Raw genomic sequence first — 21,082 nt, 5'->3', positions numbered from 1 at the left:
CTGTACACTTCACTATGTGATCTTAAATCCTTAAGCCCATTGCTTTCATATAACTTATAATTGCACAATATACTTTATACTGTGCTGGAGCATTCTTAAGTATAGTCTTAATTGTTATATTTCCGATATTGAAAATATTTAATTCGTCTGTTAATCGCATTCTTTCTCTTTCATATGCTTCACAATGTAATAGTTTATGTTCCACAGTCTCTGGTTTACCACATTTATTGCACTTACCAGATTCATTTTTACCAATAATAAATAGTGAATCATAAAGAGCTGTGTGACCAGTAGGGAGTCTAGATATTATTGTGTACTCCTTCCTACTTTCAAAGTTATTTTCTTGTTGTTCTGTCTTTTCCATTTCGTTTTGTTTCTGAAACTACCGCCGGTGCCAGTGTTGCCTACTTGTGGCCCAAAATGGCTAATGCTGCCCTCGCGTGTTCTCTGAATTTTCGTAAATACTAATTTCCTAGTTGGAAAATGAACAGAAATCTGTGTGTTTTTGACTGGGAAACTGAGTGAGGTGAGTTGGCTCATAAACATAAAACACGGCGGAGGAGAAACCATCTGTAGTGCTTGTTAAAGGGTTAGTTCACCCGAGAATGAAAAGTCGTCCATCTTCTACACAGCCTTGATGCATCCTAGGTGTATGTGACTTTATTTTTTCAGAATAATCTAATCCGAGTTATATTATATATTGTCCTTGCTCTTCCAAGCCTTTCAATGGGGGTAATCGGGTGTTTGTTGTCAACAGTTCAGCAGACGTGAAATAAAGTGCACATATTTGTAATAAAGCATTGACCCTGCATTAAATGAAACAGAATATATTAGTCACTGATGAATTACTGAATGCACTTTTAAATAAACAGTTATCGCTAGTTTAAAATAAACATAAGTAAATTAAGAGCAGTCAGTGTGATAAAACATGGTTTTAACAACAACAACAATAAAACCAAAAGAGAGTTGCCTCCTATGGCTATGATTTTATTAATAGAGTTGTCTGATTGATTTTATAGTCTCAATCAGAGACCACAAAAAAAGAAAATTAAGCAGTTTTACTACAATAAAACCATGAATATTTTTTTTTAATTATAGAGGCTGTAGCATTTCTATCATAAAAAAATGGCCAAAAATGAAAGATTAGGTAGATATTTTAATTAAATGTTTGGTCAATATTAAACAAGGATTTGAATGTCTTGCAAGTGTAACAACAGCAATTACCAGGCCTTTGGTGCCCTTTCGAGGCATATGTAATACGTAATGTAGGCCTAAATAAATTAAATCATTAGCAAAATCATTATTGCCTCATTTTTAGTACATTTTAAGGCATTTTTAAAGGCTGTTGTTCGCTTAGGTCTGTTTTTATTGCCACACTATTGCCGCGTTTCCACTGTAGGAACTTTACCCAGGAACTAGGGACTTTGGCCACAGGAACCAGGAACTAAATAAAGTTCCGGGTAAAAAAATCCCCCTCAGAAAGTCCCTGCTGCGAGGTAGTACTTTTTCAAAGTTCCGGAACTATATATAAAATATAATTCGTTTTGGGTAAATCTGACAGGTTATCTTTGGTCAGCATTCAATTTACCTATATGTTAAAATGAAAATAAAAAAGGCAAATTGATACAATATTTCGTTTCATTGTAATGGCTGTATATATACACATATCCCTGAATTAAGTACATTTCTGCAGCTGTTGTTTTGTTTAAATGAAGGAGGCAGTGGTATTTGATATCATAATTTGTTTTATTTTAAATATAGACCCCTTAATCCCCTACGTCACTGTGACGTCACGCTCTAGCTGGAGGGCAAAACATAAGGCAGAACTCATAGCAGGTGCGCTAAAAGTTTGAGGTTTTGACTTTAAAATGTCTTCTTGTTGGGTTTTTGGCTGCCAGAATAGAAGGAACAGTACATTTGTTTCAAAACTAAAGTTTTACCAGATCCCGAGAGACATTCATTCACAGAAATCAAGAAGACAATTGTGGTTGAATGCAATACGGCGTACAGACTGGACGGAGATGATCATAAATAATGCTCGTGTTTGCAGTGCACACTTCATATCAGGTAAAATAATCTATACATATGAACTGGTGTGTTGGTTTTATCTAGTAAATCAGCAAGTTTCTGTTTTATAGGTGAAAAGTCGCCAACCTTCAGCGACTTTTAAATGTTAAACAAACATACAGTGATAGATGTGTGTGCCATCCTTTGAATGGTCTCTTAAAATAATACACATTGCTAATCATAGTTAGCCCTGCGATAGGTTACATTAGAAAATAAGCCTTGACAAAATTCCCCAAACCACCCAAATTAATATTAAAGTCAGGTTGTTAATGTTAATGTTAAAGTAATTAATATGGCTATATGGCATACGGGTCAGGTAGCGTTAATTTACAAAAATAGCTGTCACGGTCCCGCAGAGTCAGGGACTGTACATATTCGGACAGTTCCGAACCTTCTTCTGCATCCATGTTAAATAAATCCCTCCTAAAACGTGCTAGCTTACGCTTGTCAACATTGCGTCCACGCCTCTTTTTGCCTCCAGCTAAGCCCCGCCCACCCGGATACGTTGCAATGTTTACAAACTTTTAAGGGGTCTATACAGTGAGGAAAATAGCAGTAGCCAAGACAAGCTGACTGATGTTATCATGTACGCTGCTGTTTACAGATTTACCGGATTTGCGTCTCCCGAGTCGAATACACAAAGTCCGATCTACCAAGGATGCATGTCCAAAATCAGCGTACTTTGTATATTGAGACCTACATCACCAGTCTATTTGCCTAATCTTCCCGGTACTTTACACCGCGGTGGAAACACAGAAAGCAACAGGTCTGGGGGGAAAAAAGTTCCTGGGGTAAAAGGTTCCTGGTACAAATGTTCCAGGTAATTTCGGTGGAAACGCGGCATATGTGACAGCCCACCTTAATGTAATATTTCTGGGCAGTTTTCTTCCTTACCATTAGGGGTGCCAGAGTGTTTTAGGTCTCCTTAAGTAAAGCCATGTAGACAGAGTTAGCAATAGCAAGCAGCAATAGCCAGCATGGCAACCTGCTGAACACATTGTGATGTGTCCTGGTTAGAAAATGTGTTATTTCAAGCCCAGTCTAAAGGACTTTTTTTAAATTTTATAATATATATATATATATATATATATATATATATATATATATATATATATATATATATATGGTCACATTGCTGATGTTTTTTTTTTTGCAGAGATGGTACTGTATGGCCTATGTTTGGATTGATGCTAAGAGTTTAATACAGTGTATTTGTATGCATTTTAGAAGGACTCTTTATTGGTGAGGTTACCACATCATGGTCCATCTTGAATATGGATGTAACTTTCTTTTCGACACGAGACTATAGTCTGGACTATTTTTTGATTGTTCCTGCTTAGGAGCTGTGACTTGTTTTCATTACAAGAGGTTGGGTTATTCATTTGCTGTCAGCCAACTTCAGTATGGACAGTGTTTGGATATTGATGTACTACAGGTAAGACTTTTGCACACATCAACTTTCACATGATGAAATCCTACAATCTTACATTGCTTTGTCTGCATTGTTTTTATTTACATGTTTTAGCTATATGTAGCAGTATTTAACCTAAACGGAATGTTGTCTATCTTGTATTTAAAAAATCCATTGATTTGAAATGATCTGTATATTTTTGACAATATAAACCTTAGTCACGGGGCATTTTCCCAAAGACTTAAGCTATAGTAGCTGAAAAGTATTTAAAGCAGGGTTTTCAAACTCAATTCCTGGAGGCCCAGAGACTTGCAGGGTTTTTTTCTGCTCCAACACTCATACCATGTAGTTTTCAAATAAGCCCGAAGGACTTGATTAGTTTGGATCAGGTGTGCTTAATTAGGTTTGAATCTAAACTCTGCCGGGCTCCAACCCTCCAGGAATTGAGTTTGACACCCCTGATTTAAAGTGAAACAGATGTGTTGTTATAGATCGGGGTGCATCCTGTTCCTGGAGATGCACCTTCCTACAGAGTTCAGTTCCAGCCCTGGTTAAACAAACCTGTCTGTAATTATCAAATGCTCCTTCAGATCCTATTTAGTTGGTTCAGGTGTGTTGATCGGGACAAGGTTGGGCACCCCGTTGTAGATTAATAGTGTGGGCTAAGTGATGGCTTCCTGTGCAGGGCCAGCACTAAGGGGCCAGCGTTTTGCCAATGAGCAAATCTCAGAACTGGGGTCCTCAGGCTAGCCCTAACTGGGCCCGTAAAGGGCCAGTGTAGGCTTGTTTGCAGGCGTGTCTAAAGGTATAGGTCCTGATTAACTCACAAAGGGTTCCTCGAAAGCAGCAGATGAGATGTGCTGAGTGATGTTATGGTTGACGCATCCTTTCACTTTCTTTTCAAAAAGAGGGTCCCACTATTGAGTAATCAAAACATGATGTCACAGTAACAGAATGATGACACTAGTTTCAGATCTATGTGATGCATCACAAGACCATAACACAAAGCTCAGAGGTAACCAAATATGGTTCAGTTTAGTGGCAGGTTAAGATTAAGTTACATTCAAACTTGAGATGATTATTGAACAAATGTCGGTGTTGAAAACCACAGCTAACCAGACTAACTAACAGCTAAGATGTTTGCTGATGGATTAATAGAAATGAGTCACTGCTGTGAAGCTGTGTTTCTGCTCCCTCACTCCCTCCTATATGGAAAGTCTTATCATTATCAGTCTTGTTCTTGTAAGAATATCAGACTACCAGTCTACAACCAGTATAAATGAGTCATCACAAAAACTATTAAAACAAGGCAAAGAAATGCACATGACATTGGCAGAAGGTAAATATTTTTTTATTCCATCAACTGCCTTACACTGTATAAGCTTTTTATCATACAATCAGACATACAAAAAATGAGATCTTAGGACAATAATATAACAAAACCGATTCATCCATATTTAGTGATCCCAAAAAGTGACTTGGGTCATACTTTACAATGCCAGTAATGCCAATAAGTCAGTACAATGTCATTAGATCCTGATTTCCAGGTCTGTGGTGAAGAGATATATAGGATATACATGGAATGTTATTTTAATAATTTTCATGACATTTCTCATTATTTGATTGTCCACAAATGTCCAACTAATGACCTCATAAGCATCTTGTGGTGTAATAATTTTAGTTGAAATGTTGTTGTTGTTCTCAATAGAACATATAGCTTTTTATATCAGATTGTGAGGGTTGGCTGAGAATCTTAGATGTATGTCCTTAACCCTCTACATTAAACGATCTTTCAAACCAGTGGCATCTGCAAACAAAGGAAGCTAGAGAGTTTCTCAGAACTACTTTCACTTTTCTGAGCAATTTGTGAAATGACATTTAACCAGCTAGTCAAGATAGTTTTAGTGGATGTATGAAGTCAGCTCTTCACAAAAGGTTCGGAGTATCTTTAAGTGTTGTTCATTTCATTAGCATGATCCAGTAACATCTCGCTGTCATAAAGTGTCATTTTATTCTTTATTCTCAAAGTCTTAATTTTGAATGGTACGCATGTCCTAAAACAGCATACTAATGTTTTATAATCAGCAAAAAGTTGTCATTTTTGTGAAATGTTTTGCTTGAACGGGTCTTTTGTTTAAAGACTCTTAGATTTGTTTCTTTAGTCTAAACCAATGATTTTCAAAGACATTAAAGTACCCTAAAAACATTTTTGCTGACTCATAATCAACAGCCATAAATGCAGATAAATATGACAAAATAAGAAATAAAGAACAAACAAGAAAACACACATACACATGATATTAACAATTATAAATACACTTTCAGTGGCTTGCCACTCTTAATATACCACCTGACCAATGATATATTTGTTGGCGAAAACTTGGAAATAGCATAGTAGCATACTCTGCCACATTAAAGGGATAGTTCAATCCAAATATTGTTGACACTTACTAACCCTCAAGTTGTTCCAAAACTGTATGAGTTTCACAACAGAACATATTTTTAAAGAATGTGGGTAAGCAAACAATTAGTATGGAAGAAAACACTATGAAGTCAATGGGGACCAGCAATCCACATTCCTCAAAATATCTCAGAAAACTCATAAAGGTTTGGAAAAGCTTTAATAAATAATGAAAAGAATATTCATTTTTGGTTGAACTGCCATTTGTAGTACTTGTAGTATGCAAGTCTGCTATTCTGAATTCAGGCTTAGTTTTTGTGCTTTGTTGAAGGGAGGTATCCTGATACTCTCCTTTGTGTGCATGTGACCCTTTGCTAAGTCCCCACCTTTGATGCAACTTACAGCTGTCGCTGATCTGCCATTTGAGACCAGTTTTAAAAGAAAGAAATACAGAAATTATCCAGATATATTGTTGTTGAGGAGCTTAAAATAGTGACACAAGATACCAAAAGAGAAAACAAGTGGTATTTATCGCCCTTTCTTGTTAAATAAATCTTGGCATGTTCATGCTAGAGAAATTATGTTAATCATAATTCTCAAACAAACGTGTAGTCAGTAAGGAGGCCTAAATGAATGTTACTAACTTAATCTCATTGAATTTTCTATTGACTCAGGTGTTGTAGTGTGGACTAAGGAACTCACAATACCAAAGTGAGAGTGTTTTAGATATATTTGGAGCAGTTTGGGGCCTTAGCAAAGGGTCAGTTTCACACAAATACATATACATGTGTATATATAAAGTGCGTCAATAGGATGCCAATTTTACATTGGTAACATTCAAGATTCGGCCATACTTGGACATTCAGTGACACTTCATCCATTGAGTGGGGAAAAGGTCAAATATAGTGCAATAAAGTAAAAAGAGCTTTGGAGATGTCACTTTAAGAAAAAAAAAAAAAAGCTAAGATGTAAAACACATAAAACCCAGCAGATCAGTGCGGAGTGAGTCCACATTCAATACTGTCACAAATCCATTTCAGTCTTTGGTCTAGATTCAGGTTTAACTAAGCTTGATCACACCCAGGTAGGTTTCTGTGTGAGAGGCCTGGATTTTGGCTTCCGGATGGCAAATCACATGTAGAGTATCATTGGTATCCAGGGGAATGCCATTAGCCATGAAGATAGTTGAGAGTTTTGATCCATTGATTAGACCTTTTAAAATCTCTTGTCGTTTTTCTGATTGCAAAGTGATTGTATGGTTTGCTTTCTCCTGGGGGTGAAGGGTGACCTGCAGGTACAGGAAATATTGGCCATACTCTTTCACCATCAACTTTTCCTTTCCCTCTCCCTTGATAAAATCAGGACGCACTGTTTTCCACCGAAGTAAATTCACCTTGTCTGAGACTTTCCCTGTGAACAGAAAAATAGAAAGGTCATACTAAAAATATATTAAATAACTGCTTTTCTTTTGAATGTTCTATTCATCAAAGAGATCTCAAAACAAAACAAAAAAAAGTATCACAGTTTCTACAAAATATTAAGCAGCACGACTGCTTATCAACATTATCAACATTGATAATAAGAAGAAATGGTCCTTGAGCAGCAAATCAGCATATTAGAATGATTTCTGATGGATCATGTCACTGAAGTCTGGAGTAATGATGCTGAAAATTCAGATTTTTAAAACATATTACAAATGCAGTCTTGGTAAGCGTAAGTGGCTTCTTTCTGAAAACATAAAAATTGTACTGACCCTAAACTTTTGAAAGGTATTATATATATGTAAATCAAACAAACTGTGGCCTATTTCTATACTACATTGTGCTATAATTCTTATATTTTGCTGTATAATGTAAATACATTGATACATTTCAAACAATTTTGAGTTAAGTGTCCAAATAGTTTTTTTGGCTACTTTACAAACTGAAGACAGATAAAATGAACTCTTTAAACTCTAAAAGGTTCAAAATGCTGACTTACAGTTTGGTGAAAATACCATTAGAGGAGTTTCTTTGGTGTTAGCTTGGATGATGTTTCCCGGATTCTGTTGGCGTAAAAAGAATTAGGGAATATCCAGGCCTTTAACCTTTCACACATTCTCTAAAGCAAAATATAGTACAAATATAGTTGAAATATAGTAAACAAAACTAAGAAAGGAAGGTCCATAAGGACTTTGAATGCATTGCCTGAAATTTTAACAAAGTTGTAAAGACCTTGAGCATTAAGCATTTGTATAGCATTTAAGATTTTATAGATAAATAGATACAGTAGTTAGATGTTGCTAAGGTGGTTTAATTGCAAGGCTAGTTGGTTGGTATGGTGTTCAAGGTGGTTGCTAGGTTCCTCTGGGTGGCCACTAGAGCACTGCCACTTTTTTCTTTTCCAAATGTATGTAAAAGGTACAATTGTGCAATATGCAGTGCTTCTGATGTCAGACAAACAGAACAAAAAACATTATCAGGGAAAAGGATGGGTGGTGGAGTGGCATTTCCCCTCAGTGGAATGATGTCATGATTGTTCTTCTGTTGTTCTGCGGTTGCTGGTTTGCCTTTACCAGTCCAATACGTCTACATCTATTCGTGTGTGTGGAAAAAACTTTTAAAGAGAAAGTATAGTTTCAGGCCTAAACCAATTTCGTTTTCAAGCATCAGAATCAGGTTCTTATATGTTATAGGTGTTACTTTTGAATCAAGTCACCAGTTAACGTTTCTAAAACAGCCACATTTTAATCTTCTGAAAATTACCCCAAAATCATATTTCTTTACTTTTTTTTTTTTTTTTGACTGAGCACACTAGAATAGTAGTTGAATGAGATGCATGTGACAAAACTGTGGCACAAAACAGATGGTAAAGTGGAATTGCATCACATGCTGATCTGTATCAATAGAGAGTTTCTTTTCTTATTTTCTGCTGTGCTGAATTGTTCAGTGCACAAGCTGGACATGTTTTGACGTTCATTTGGGAACAATAGATTCGACCTTCCAACTGGCATGATATCATGGCTAATTACTCTACACAGTTCAGATAAACAAAAGCATCTTCTGCAAAGTCAGATCGTGCCACTGTGCTGGAAAGAGATGGTGATGACTGATAGTGATATCTGCAATATTGATACTGAGTTTCCACATTGTTACCAAATGCTGTTTCCTTACTGTATACAAATGACTCACTGTACCATGTGGTCATTGCATGGTTACTTATTGTAAGAGTACAGATCTTTTTATATACACTTTTACACTTAAGAAAAATGGTTCTTTGAGAAACTGTTCACTGAAAGCTTCCTTATGATCCCAAAACTGTCACGTCCCCAAAACCCCTATTGGAACGTGTATTTCCAATAGGTAATGAGTGTAGTTACTAGAAATTCAAATAGCTATATGTCGCTATTTACAGTAGGGTGCAAAACTGCATCTGTGAATAAATTCTATTTTAATATATAGTAATTTGAGCTTATATATTTCAGTCTGTCTTGTCTCTAAATATAAGTGTACTGTTATTACACATATCTTGCGGTCTTGAGTCAGCAGCCGCTGTGGTCTGGGTGTATCCCACCAATATACAGATATGCAATCCACAACAGAACCCGAAACAATGTAACCAGTTCACACAATAGAATACCAGTTTGGAGTTTATCTTAATTTTAATTTTAATTTTACTGCACATTAAGTTTTTCCCAGTCATGCCATAGAAGAACCATTTTTGGTTCCTCAAACAACCTTTCAGAGAACCATTTTTTTTCTTAGTGCAAATAACATATTAATACTCTAAACAATATTTTTTTTTTCACTATAAGAAACCAATGGAAAGGTTCCATGGATGTTCCTCATGAAGCCATCAATGCCAGTAAAGAACCTTTATTTTTAATTAATTGTAGATTACAGATCTCAACCATACCTGCAGTTTACTAGGAGCTGGTGATTCTCTGTGGTTGAAGTGGAGAGTTATTAATGTTCCCAATCCTAGAGTGAGCAGGGTGGCCCAAACAAGTAATCCCTGGATCAGTCTCCTCTGATGGGCCAAAGCACCACCACCACCTCCCCCCCTGTCACCCATTTTACCACTGCAGTACTCGGCAGATAGAGACATGGTGCCCGACAGCCTCAGTGCAGGTCAAGTGTGAGAGACGAGTGAGCAAACTGAACTGAAAACACTGGTGAGTTTGCGAAGCCTGGGATTGATGATGCAGAATGAGCGTGGCCTCCACCTCTCGTCTTCTGGTTGGCCTGTAGACAAACCTCAGAATGTGTCAAGTTTCCTGTATCATGGCTTGGTTGATTGTGTAAGTGAGTGTCTGTTTTCCTGCTTCTCAGCATATGACAGGTCCTACAGTTCTTTTAATAGACTACTGGGAGTTTTTATACTAAAAAACATCCGATTCTGTAGACCACATGTGACACACTACATGAGACCTGTTTTGAAGCATATACCATGTTGACGTATACAGGTGCAAGTTTAGGTGTTTCTTGCCGTAACTTGTTTTGACATGTTAAGAACATAAGGAAGGAGTCCTTTATTGTGGTAGCCACCACATTTACCACACCGCTTTAGATCAGTACTAAATTGAATGTGTGATGTTTATTTTTTTTTGCATATATTGTTATTCTGCTTAAACATGTTCTGACGTGATAACAAAAACATTAATACAGATAACTAAGATATCCATAAACAGTTAATAAGACATTATAGAAAATGTGAATGGATGAAACATACAAAAACATGTTAAAATAACTGTTTTCTATTATATTTCAAAATTTAATTTATTCCTGTGATGCAAAGCTGAATTTTTCCGGCATCATTAATACAGTCTTCAGTGTCACATGACCCTTTGCTGCTCACAAAACATTTCTTTTTCATTTCAGTGTTGAAACAATATTTTTCAGGATATCATGATACTTTTTTTATTATTATTTGATAAATAGAAAGCAAACAAACAAACAAACAAACAAACAAAAAACAGCAGTGTTCATTGTCTTGTTTGTCTCTCCCCATTACCCATTACCCAGTGTCCCCTTAAGTTCCACGTGTATTTAAGCAATGTGTTTCATGAGTCCTGCGTCCAGTATTGTTCGTCTACCCCCTGCTACTTGCATGTTCCTTAAATAAAGATAAATAAATAAAGACTTTAGTTGTAAATGCTCCTATGTCTCATCGCTCCAGCACAGTAGCAGCATCGTGAAAGAATACCGGACCCATCAAAGTAAGCGGCGCCCCTTCTCCCCATTTTATTTCCAGATTTTGGAAAAGTCTTTTGCTTTTCTTGTTTCTCCCCATAGCTATGGAGATAGCCGCTCAATTTGCCACCCTAGCCCGTAGGGATCTCCCCTTCATAGAGTTCTGTCTGTATAGTCCGTATGGCTCCTGAACTGTCTGCTCTGCAATGGCTCCCTAGTTTGCCTGCTCCGCCATGGGACCCGGATCTGGCACCGCCTTAGAGGCGTCCCATCCAAGCCTGTCCTGAGGGACCTCCAAGGCGCTGTTATGTGGTGCATAATGTCACGTCCAAGGACTGTCCGCTGTTCCGTGTATTGTTTTGCTCCCCATGTGGTCCCCATTACCCAGTTTCTCCCATGTCTTGATTGTTCATTAATTTAAGGTGTGTCCCATTATGTTCCATGTGTATTTTAGCCCTGTGTTTCCTGTGTCCGTTATTGTTTGTCTATCCTCTGCTACATGTGTTATTAGTAGCAGAAAATGAACTGTGTGTGTGTTGTATATGTTTACGGTCATGATGTGTATTCTACATGCTGTGAGATCCAGTCTGTGGTCTACCTGTGAAAGTTTAATAAAACACATGCTCTGAATGAATGACTCTTGTCATCAGCCAGATAAAGTGTTTCATGACACCTGCAGAAAAATAATAAACTAATAAACTACAAGGTGAGAAATGATGAAATATCAACATTTTCTAAAGCCTCAAGAGATTTTCCCAGTTTTAAAGGCCCTGGGTGAGATAATAAATCAGTGAAGAAGAAAATCAAAAGAGGAACCTCGCTGTTCAGATGTGTTTGATCGAGAGGAACCGAAAGTGTCACAGAGGAACATTTCAAAGATGAGGTCATCTATCTGGGGCGAGTGAGGTTGGTGAGAGGTCACTCTTGTGGATGGATCCTCTGCCTCACCAGAGGAAGTTCAGAGCTTAAAAAATAAATTAAATTAAAATAAAAATACACCTGTGTGGGGACGTGATAGGAAAGTTATGTACGGTGAACATGGTCGCATGTGTCCTTGACAGACGTTTCTTTCTCCTACTCAATTTCTATCCTATATCAACTGACCGTGTTGACATTACAACTAATACGCTTATGAACTAAGCTGCAATGGTCCAAAAAGTGTAGCGATGCCATAGGGGAACCATTTTAGATTTATCAAAGGACCCTTGAGTGAATAGTTATTTTAGTTTTCTAGAACATTCTAATAATCTTAAGAACCTTCCTTCACTAAAAAAAAACCTTTTGTTGAGTGGAAAAGTTCCATCGATGTTAAAGATTCTTCATAGAACAAAAGAAGCCAATTAAGAACCATCATTTTTAAGAGTGTACAGTACAGGTGTATCACTAGGCTTTCAGTGGAACTTCTGAAGATGCTGTGTAAGTGAAATAAAGCCCATGGGGGATTTTGAAGGTGACATTAATCCAGCTCAGGAAGGATTTGCATGCTGTAATTTTAAAACGGCTGACAACAAAGAGAAACACCCATCCATTCACTTCATTGGCCTCTGGGATTGAATCTTTTAACAAGTATCACATTTTCCCTTGTCAAAACATCCCTTTTACCTATCATTTTCACACACACACACACACATCAGCAAAAGTAATCCATTGTAACTTTTTTTTTTTTTTTGAAAGTGAGATCGACAACACACAGTCTTGTCCACATTTTGGAAACAGCCTAAAGGATACTGGCCAACAACAGTCCTCTTGGACAGGAATAGACTGAAATGTAAAGATACTATTGTTCATGTGCATTTTCTAAAAGATTTGAAACTACAATAATAGAAAAGTGTGGAAAACTCATTTGATTACCTGAATTCAGTTCATAAGACACAAGAGAATCACCCAAAATGTGTGTAGACTCAGAAGTCATGTCCATCCAAAAGTAATAATTATTTCACAAACATAATGCTAATAAGACTAATAAGCTAATAATAACATTTTTCTGTGTACCGGGATCTTCTGACATCAAGACAAACTCCTGTGTGTGCAAGCATGCTAATACATCTCATTTTGATTCTCAAACAAATGGTTGTTTGTCTCCACCTATAGGTCTTAAAAGGTTTGTGCACGTTATGTGATGTTCTGAATGTGCAATGAGGGTTTTACAGAAACAGACATCACACTGGAATGGAAGTGACTGTCTAGATGAGCTCCATTTAAAGGTCAGTTGATCCAGACCAAAAGTCGTTAATTTTTCTGGGAGAAAACCATTATCTGTCTATAAATTTATTTTTTGTATTTTACACTTAAAAAAAGTTAGAAAAGTTAGATAATATATTTTTTATTTCAGCTCTTTCTTTTGCTCCAGGTCTTTATTATAATTAGCAGAATATCAATTATAGTCAGATGTTCTGCTATTCAATAGCCCACAGTTCACTGGTGAATCAATAAACAATTAAGAAGAGGCATAAAAACACGGGAAATAAAAATTCAGTCTGTAAGTGAGCAACTCACTCATTGAGAAAAGACCTCAAGATGGCTGTGGACATTACAGACAATCGCAGATCTTCAGCTTTTATTGTTGGTGTGACTGGGGCTTTGAGAATTGCACAGACTCAAGTCAAAGTCAAGTCTGCTTTTCTGTCAATTCTTCCACATGTACACCACATACAGTACATACAGAGAATTGAAGTTGCGTTACTCTCAGACCCTTGGTGCATACAGATAACACCAAGAGTAGAGCATAAAAATACAGATAGATACAGATTAAATATAAAATACAACTATACAAATAAGGGCACTGCTGAAAACTCTGTTGAATCGTATGGAAAATGTAATTGTTAAAACACTCACCAGATGGCAATATTTCCCAATTCTTCAAAGCTCACCAGACCTGCGGATAATTGAAAACCTTACACAGATGTCAAGAAACCCCTACAGAGAGGCCCACAACTCATTTAGTAGGTTACTTTATGTGTGCCGTGTGACTTTTTACATGAAATACGAGCCTATATTAATGTTATCGATGGTCATTGTGAAAGGAGTATAAAGGATAAGGTCTGGCAGGTTTTCTTCAAGACCTCCATTTAATGAAAAGGGAAAAAAGATCTTCAGAATTAGTTGGAGTTGAAAGACAGAGAGGGGCAGCATTTGCCAGTTTCATGAGAAAGGAGCAGGAAGAGAGGAAGAAGGAGAAAGACTGTGTCTCAATTGCTAGTGGGCTGCCTAGCTAGATGGCATATGTGTTAGAAAACAGTTTATGTGATTCAACTGCTCAACAACACCCAAGCTGCATTAACAGAAGAATACACACATACAGGGACTCAAAGATTTAGTAACTACAGGAGCTACATTTGAATTAAAGGAATTGATTGGGTTTTTGCTTGAGGACAAAAAACAAACAAACAAAAAAAAATCTGATAGACATCTTCTAAAAGTATATGTGACATCTGCTAGAAAACATCTTATAGACATATTGCAGATGAGCAAACACTCTAATTTCTCTCATTTCGTATGCGCCCTCCGGAGGTCACGTTGGTCATAAACAGTGTTGCCAGACCTACGATAATTATCGTATTTGTACGATAATTTTGACCTCTGTACGATGTATGATCAATAATTTAAAAACTCCATAATTTACGATCATTTCTAAATTTTATGACAATTTAAATGATGGTAGTTTGGTGATAGGATTCTGTTTTCATGCATGAAATCGGCTTTACAGACACTCTAAATGCAATTGTGTGCACCTCAGAGTATAATAAAAATGCAGGATGGTGCCATGCTTTAAAGCCAATGAGCACTATGTTGCAGGTCCATGATGGAAAGAATCCCCTCAACATCTGGCAACACGCAAGACTTCTGATTACAGCGGCTCAGAGGTGGAGTTAACACCGTCGCTCCGCTGCAACAACTTCAATCTGTCTACACTGGACGTGACAAATGAGTGTTAAAAATAATTTTAATACATCATAAATAGTATGAGGCATCAGTTTACAGTCAAAGATGTGCCGTGTCGCACTGCGACGCATCCAGTGCAGACAGAGTCACTGATTATAATGGGTTCTATAGTATGTTGTTGCGCTGCTTGCGTCAAGTGTAGACACAGTGTCAGGTACGCCTAGTTATTTCTCTATTGTGGTAATTTGCAGTTTGTGTCAAAAACTTGATGGTTTAGATAAATAGCTGTATTATGTACGTTTGACTCATATACGATCATTTTCTTCCGATAATCGCTTCTGGTTTGATACTTGGACAATTCCAATCTGGCAACACACACTGGTCATAAAAAAGAATCAACAAACATGGCGGTCACCTGAGAAGGCAATCAGTCTGATAACATTGACAACAAACAACATTTTAAATGTCTACACGTATGACAAAAACAGTGCTTGTTTAAAAAAAAAAATGATCTAATTGTTCTAAATTTCGCCATAAGCCAATTTTTGGTGCAAGATGAACCACACCAAATTGCGCACCCGAAAATATTTCACTAAGTAGGCAGCTTGCAAGTTTAAACGTCAAAATGCTGACTGGGAAGGCAGCTCACTAGGTTTGGAGACAGCCCTAGAGAGGGCGGAGGAATATAACGCTAATTCCCACAAATCAAAACACGATCCGCTTCAAGTTTTCTCTGGGTTGTAGCAAGACAGTTGTTTGACATGGAGAGGACAAGTCACAGAGGATGACAAACTTTTGACATATGTTTTCAGGAATGTGTTTTTCGTCATCATGTCCAGATGATGATGGCCAAAGTGCAGCTGAAACTTTTCATAAGTGCTGGGGAAAGGAGTTTTCATGTAAGTTAAGAGAGAGCGGACCAGGATCCTTAGTCAAGTCTGTTCGCTTTATTAGTTGAGACTTGTTGGTATTTTTCTGTATTCATCTTCTTCACGTGCGCTTGTATCTGATGTGACACTTACTACTGGATTTTAACGTAAAACATTCAGACGAATCCAAACTTCAACTCAGCTTTATTCCTGACCTGTCAGATTGGCTTAATTGACGCCAACACAAGTATTGAATTGAACGGACATCATGCAGAAGCTGAACTCGGTAAACAGTCACGAGGAGCTCCAGCAGCGGCTGGCGGATCACGGCGGATCCGGAGACGCGGCGCGGGAGAACGGCACGAAACGCATCCCGAGTCCCGCGGAACCTTCGGACACGGTTCAGTGCTCCAGCAGAAAGATGCTGGTCGGGCTGGACATCCTCTGTTTGCTCGTGGGTAAGAGAACGAAAGTTGGGTGACAATTTGTAGAATGTGATGTTAATGACATAATGCTATGTTATTATTTGTAAGATATTATGAAAAAGCAAAACATTTATAATTATAAGTATTATATAATGCTTTGCAGGTCAAATCAAAGTTTCATGGCGTTTGTATTAGAACGTACATGATCATCTATTTAGCATTATATAATGTAGTAATGATGGTTATTGAAAATGTTGCTGAAATATTTTTTCCACCCCACTTCTCCTCCTTAGCAAAGAAAACAAGTTTAAAACACCACTCCGGGTTCTGGAGCTTCCACTTCATGTGTTTACGTCATAACAAAAAAACTTTTTGACACTTCTCCACAATAGATATTACTGTTTTACTGCTGTCAAAACATGACACGGGAACAACAGTTCAAAAAGTGGAGACATACGAAGTTGCCCCATCCAAATAATCCTCTCAAAAGCCAAATCAGAACTCAGGAAAGGAAAATAAGAAGTTCATAACCTCTCCGCACGTGGTGTGTGTGTCTTGAGTTTAGAGTTGGCAGGAAAGTTAAGTTTGTCCTGGGAAATTCTGCTGCATCCTTGGAAACAAACAGCTCTCCAGAGAAAAGTGAAACTGCCTTTTCAGATGCCTGGAACTGCATGTTGTTTACTCTGATTTGGCCATACTTTATTGTAGCTTTCATTAAAACAGTTTTAGTTTCACTGTAAAAAAAAAAAAAAATTAGAAAAACTGCACTATATCTATAACCCCATACTCAAAAATATAATATTATATTATAACACAATAATATAAACCCATATTTATTAATTTTTCTTTCAGCCTTATGTAGTCAAGTTAATGATGTCAAATAAAATAATATTTTTGTCTTTTAATATTTTTTTAATTAACCTGGTTAATGTAGTTCCTACAATATGAAACACATTTATTAGGTGACTCTTTTCATATTAATTTAATATTTAAACTTAGGCTGCAAAAAAAAAAAATGGCTTAAGATATTAAGTCTTGTTTTTTAAATCTATCAGAATATATATATGCCTTTGAATTAAGTTTTTTTTTCTTACCCCATTGGTGGATATCTTTCTTGTTTTAAGCAAAAACTAAATTTTGATGGATTTTCCAGAAAACAAGACTTAATATCTTAAGCCATTTTGGTTCTCAAGTAAATGCATCTTGATTCAAGAATGTTAGATATTTATATGTATATATATAGCTGCTAGTAAATAAAATTAGTTCACACCCCATCTGTTTCAGATGATTTAATGTGTCACAGCAACATTGACAACAGGGATGAGGCGATAAACACTTCAATTGTATTTTTTTTTTGGTCGTTGCTTTTGGTGTGCCAAATAGAACCTGTCCAGGCAGACAGACAGGTTACAGTAATTTCTTCACCGGCTTGCCTGTGCGGATCACTCATATAAGACCTGCTGTAAGCCTACAGGGGAAAGTCCTTGTCCCACAGAATCTGTTTTTAGAAACGTGCTTGAGGTTTATGGAGGAAAGTTCCTCCTTTTATTAAGGATGATTGTCACTTTCTGACTTATGATGACATTACAGTCATGCACTCAGCAGTTTTGTGTACTCTAACCCGATTAATACACGATTAAGAAAGAGGAGTTTTTATGAACTTGTGATGACAAACTGCAGTATGTGGAGAGTAAGCAGAGAGGAACTGTGCTGTGGGAAGAGGCATGATGCGATGAAGGCCAGGGTCGTCTGCGATTGCTCACTCTGGCATCGTGCATGCATTTCCCTCTTTTTATGGACGTGGAACTGTCAAATATTCAGAGCCACATGATGCAGCTCATTTATGCTGTATTCATCCCTATTTGGGTATATATATATATATATATATATATATATATATATATATATATATATATATATATATATATATTATTGTATTATTTTTTTTAAACTAACTGTTAGATGCCTGTGTTTCCTGTCATAGCTACGGAAAGATTTGATTTCAAAGACAGTATCATAGCTATTAAACTATATCTTGTTATATTTATATATTTAACTTCAGAACGATCTCAAAGTAAAAAGTGATGCTAAAGTCTGATTTTGTGGTGGCCGTGCTTTAAAATTAAATTATTAACAACAACTAGGGGGGCACCACATGACACAAGCTTTAAAAATATTTTTCATAAATTGTTTTATTATTAACTTGAAATTCTTGAAAGACCATACATAACTCGTTTATGAACACTAACTTAACAACAATAATAATAATAAATTATAAATAAATAAAGATTACATGACCACTATCAGTCCCCCCCTTCCGTCCCCAATCTGTCAGAGTTGAGTTGGTCCACAACAAGTACGCAAATGTGTACTTTTTTTAACGGCTACAGAAAATGAATCAAAATGGACAGACATCAATTGAGTGGTTTTGCAAAAGAAAGTTAAAGACAGGCAAGGACGCTAGACGTTTAGCTAAAATTCAAAATGTTCCAGGGATCAAAAGTTTTGTTTTTTTTAAACGAGTGAAGAATGAGCTCAGGACGACAATGACACAGAAGCAATTGACTGTACTCTCCCTGTTAACCATTGAAGTTAAAGTTAAAACATTACCGTCTCCAGCTGCGAGAGGGCGCTCTGTGCTGCTCAGTGCTCCTGTAGTCTACACCTGAAAACATAGAGCGCCCTCTCGCGGCTGTAGATAGTAATGTTTTCTCTTGGTTCTTGGTTCTAAATAAATGCGACTAAAGGCCCGTTCACACCAAGCACAATAACTATAAAGATAACGATAAAGATAAAGTTCTAAAAATCGTTCTCAATATTAAAGAATAGCAGAGTCCACACTACAACTATAACGATAAAGGCATAGAGAACCGGTATCGTTGGAATCATTTTCAGAACGATTTTTTTCCAGCTGATGAACTATATAAACATTGACATCCAATCAGAATCCATCCTGCTGTAACGAGCTCGAGGATTTAAAGCGGCAGACGCACGTGCGCTCAGAATAAACAGACGATATCGTTCGCTAGTGTGGACGCTAATATCGTTATCTTTATAGTTATTGTTCTTCGTGTGAACGGGGCTTTATAGTCCAGTGCGACTTATATATGTTTTTTCCTTGTCATGACGTATTTTTGGACTGATGCGACTTATACTTAGGTTCGACTTATAAACCAAAAATTACTTGTAGTTGGACAAGTTAATAAATTACATTTGAGAAATCACCTTAATTATGTCTTAAGGGGGGGGGGGCTTATGAGGTACACCACACTGTCTTAATACGGCCCTGTTTATAATGATGAAGGTGCAATTTTGTGCATTCGGAAAATATTCATTAAATATTATTAGACTAATTTACTAATTTATTTTAAACCGTTTATTTTGAAATTAAAAAGTGCCTTGTTTAAAAGCGTCCTTAAGTGTGTTAAGAAACACAGTCATGAAAGTGGACTCTCTTTAAGTACACTTGAGCTTTATTTCATTAATTTGATATTAATTGCAATAAAAAATAAATAAAAAAAGCTTTTACATTCGATACAATTGAGTGCACCTCTTTTTCACAAGGATTATGTTGGACTAAATAATTGGATACTCTGTTTGGATGAAAATTAGACTAATTAAACAGATAGACATGTTTCTGATATTTGCGACTACAACATTTGATTTCACACATGTTGTATTCTGCATAATAGAGTTGATGTTAACATCTTTCAGATTGGCTAATGAACTATATTATTAAGTTAGAAACTAATAGCAACCTGGCTCAATAATATAGAATTTGCAGTTATAGTTGTGAATTTATTGACCATTTACAGTTTTAAATCTAAATCTGATTTGATGAACTATAATCAAAGGTGCTGCAAAACACACCTGTGACTGAACAACAGTTGAAATCTGATGGATATTAATGCTGCAAGTTGTTTGGCAATATTAAACAACCTAAATTCACTGAAAAATGTTTATTGGTGTAAGGTTATCCTGCATTTTATAACCAGCATATTTTAAAGGTCACTAAACATGGTGTCTGCATTGTATTTCTCCTGGCTTATTGTGTTTGAAGCTTGAGACTATCACAGGCTGAAGGATTGTTTCTGATTTCAGTGTGTTGTTTTTTCAGCAGTTAATATGGTATTAATGCCACGGCATTCTGATGCACTTTTAATAACCCAACAAAGCTGGAATAAGAGCAGCTTTGATGGCGGATCTGTCTGAGAATCTCTTGCTGTGCATGTGAAAGTGAGCGCTGGCTGCATCAGCAGCGGAAAACAACACTGCAGATTATTTACAGAGGCACTCAGACACGCTGGGACAATCGATCACTCGGCTCAGCTTCTCTGCAACTCTTTTGTCAGTACATTCCACTTGGCCAGACTGCGATACATAAGGAGGTTCTGGAGAAATGCTTGCCCTGGAGATATGCTTGAGTACCTGTGGCTTGAGCAGGTCAAAGGGGAAAGTGTGAAAGAAAGGTCACAGGCATACCTGAGTGTGTGTTATGAGAAAGCCTGTTGAGACAAGCATTACTGATTCCCTATCAGCCTCTTGCACAATTTCACAATCCTCATATAGCAGTGGAATATGTATATATATATATATATATATATATATATATGGTCGTATTGCTGCAGGACAGTACTGTGCTAGATATCGCTTTGAAACTATTGAATGTTTGCCATGATAAACATTGCATTTTGCCTCATCTGAAAGTAAAAAAAAAACAAAGTTTAAAAGCCCATGAAGTTTGAAGGTCATATGCTTTACAGATGAGACCAACAGGCAAATAAATACAGTTGATGGATAGTTGTTTTTTAAAGTTTTTGTAAGAATATATTCAATTTTATATATATATATATATA

The 21,082-nt window shown here is 36.7% G+C and overlaps 2 protein-coding genes across 3 annotated transcripts in view; one reads left to right on the top strand and one right to left on the bottom strand.

The window, feature by feature from the left end:
• Nucleotides 1-5,366: 5,366 nt before the first annotated feature.
• On the bottom strand, nt 5,367-10,173 carry LOC132148659 (uncharacterized). Its single transcript, XM_059557357.1, has 3 exons — nt 9,774-10,173; nt 7,860-7,923; nt 5,367-7,289 (listed from the first exon to the last, which is right to left on the bottom strand). The coding sequence occupies exons 1-3, from the start codon at nt 9,963-9,965 to the stop codon at nt 6,940-6,942; spliced, it is 606 nt and encodes a 201-aa protein (XP_059413340.1). The 5' UTR covers nt 9,966-10,173; the 3' UTR covers nt 5,367-6,939.
• A 5,479-nt stretch (nt 10,174-15,652) lies between these two features.
• Nucleotides 15,653-21,082, top strand: part of ppap2d (phosphatidic acid phosphatase type 2D) — a 33,674-nt gene continuing 28,244 nt past the window's right edge. Inside the window, exons 1-2 of one of the 2 annotated variants that reach the window (XM_059558784.1) lie at nt 15,653-15,831; nt 16,024-16,259. In XM_059558784.1, coding sequence (XP_059414767.1) covers nt 16,070-16,259 — 190 coding nt within the window. In that variant the 5' untranslated portion in view covers nt 15,653-15,831; nt 16,024-16,069. Of the gene's footprint in view, nt 16,260-21,082 lie in introns of both variants that reach the window. The other variant, XM_059558783.1, reaches the window with a different exon arrangement.

The sequence above is a fragment of the Carassius carassius genome, chromosome 9, assembly GCF_963082965.1.
Source record: "Carassius carassius chromosome 9, fCarCar2.1, whole genome shotgun sequence".
NCBI classification, from domain to species: domain Eukaryota; kingdom Metazoa; phylum Chordata; class Actinopteri; order Cypriniformes; family Cyprinidae; genus Carassius; species Carassius carassius.
This window is presented reverse-complemented; position numbering and strand designations above follow the sequence as displayed.

Excerpts from the sequence above, each read along its gene's own strand:
- LOC132148659 (XM_059557357.1), bottom strand. The coding sequence starts at position 9,965 with ATGTCTCTATCTGCCGAGTACTGCAGTGGTAAAATGGGTGACAGGGGG. Across the intron at positions 7,924-9,773 it reads CAGCTCCTAGTAAACTGCAG|AATCCGGGAAACATCATCCA; the intron begins GTATGGTTGAGA and ends TTACGCCAACAG. Across the intron at positions 7,290-7,859 it reads AATGGTATTTTCACCAAACT|GGAAAGTCTCAGACAAGGTG; the intron begins GTAAGTCAGCAT and ends TTCTGTTCACAG.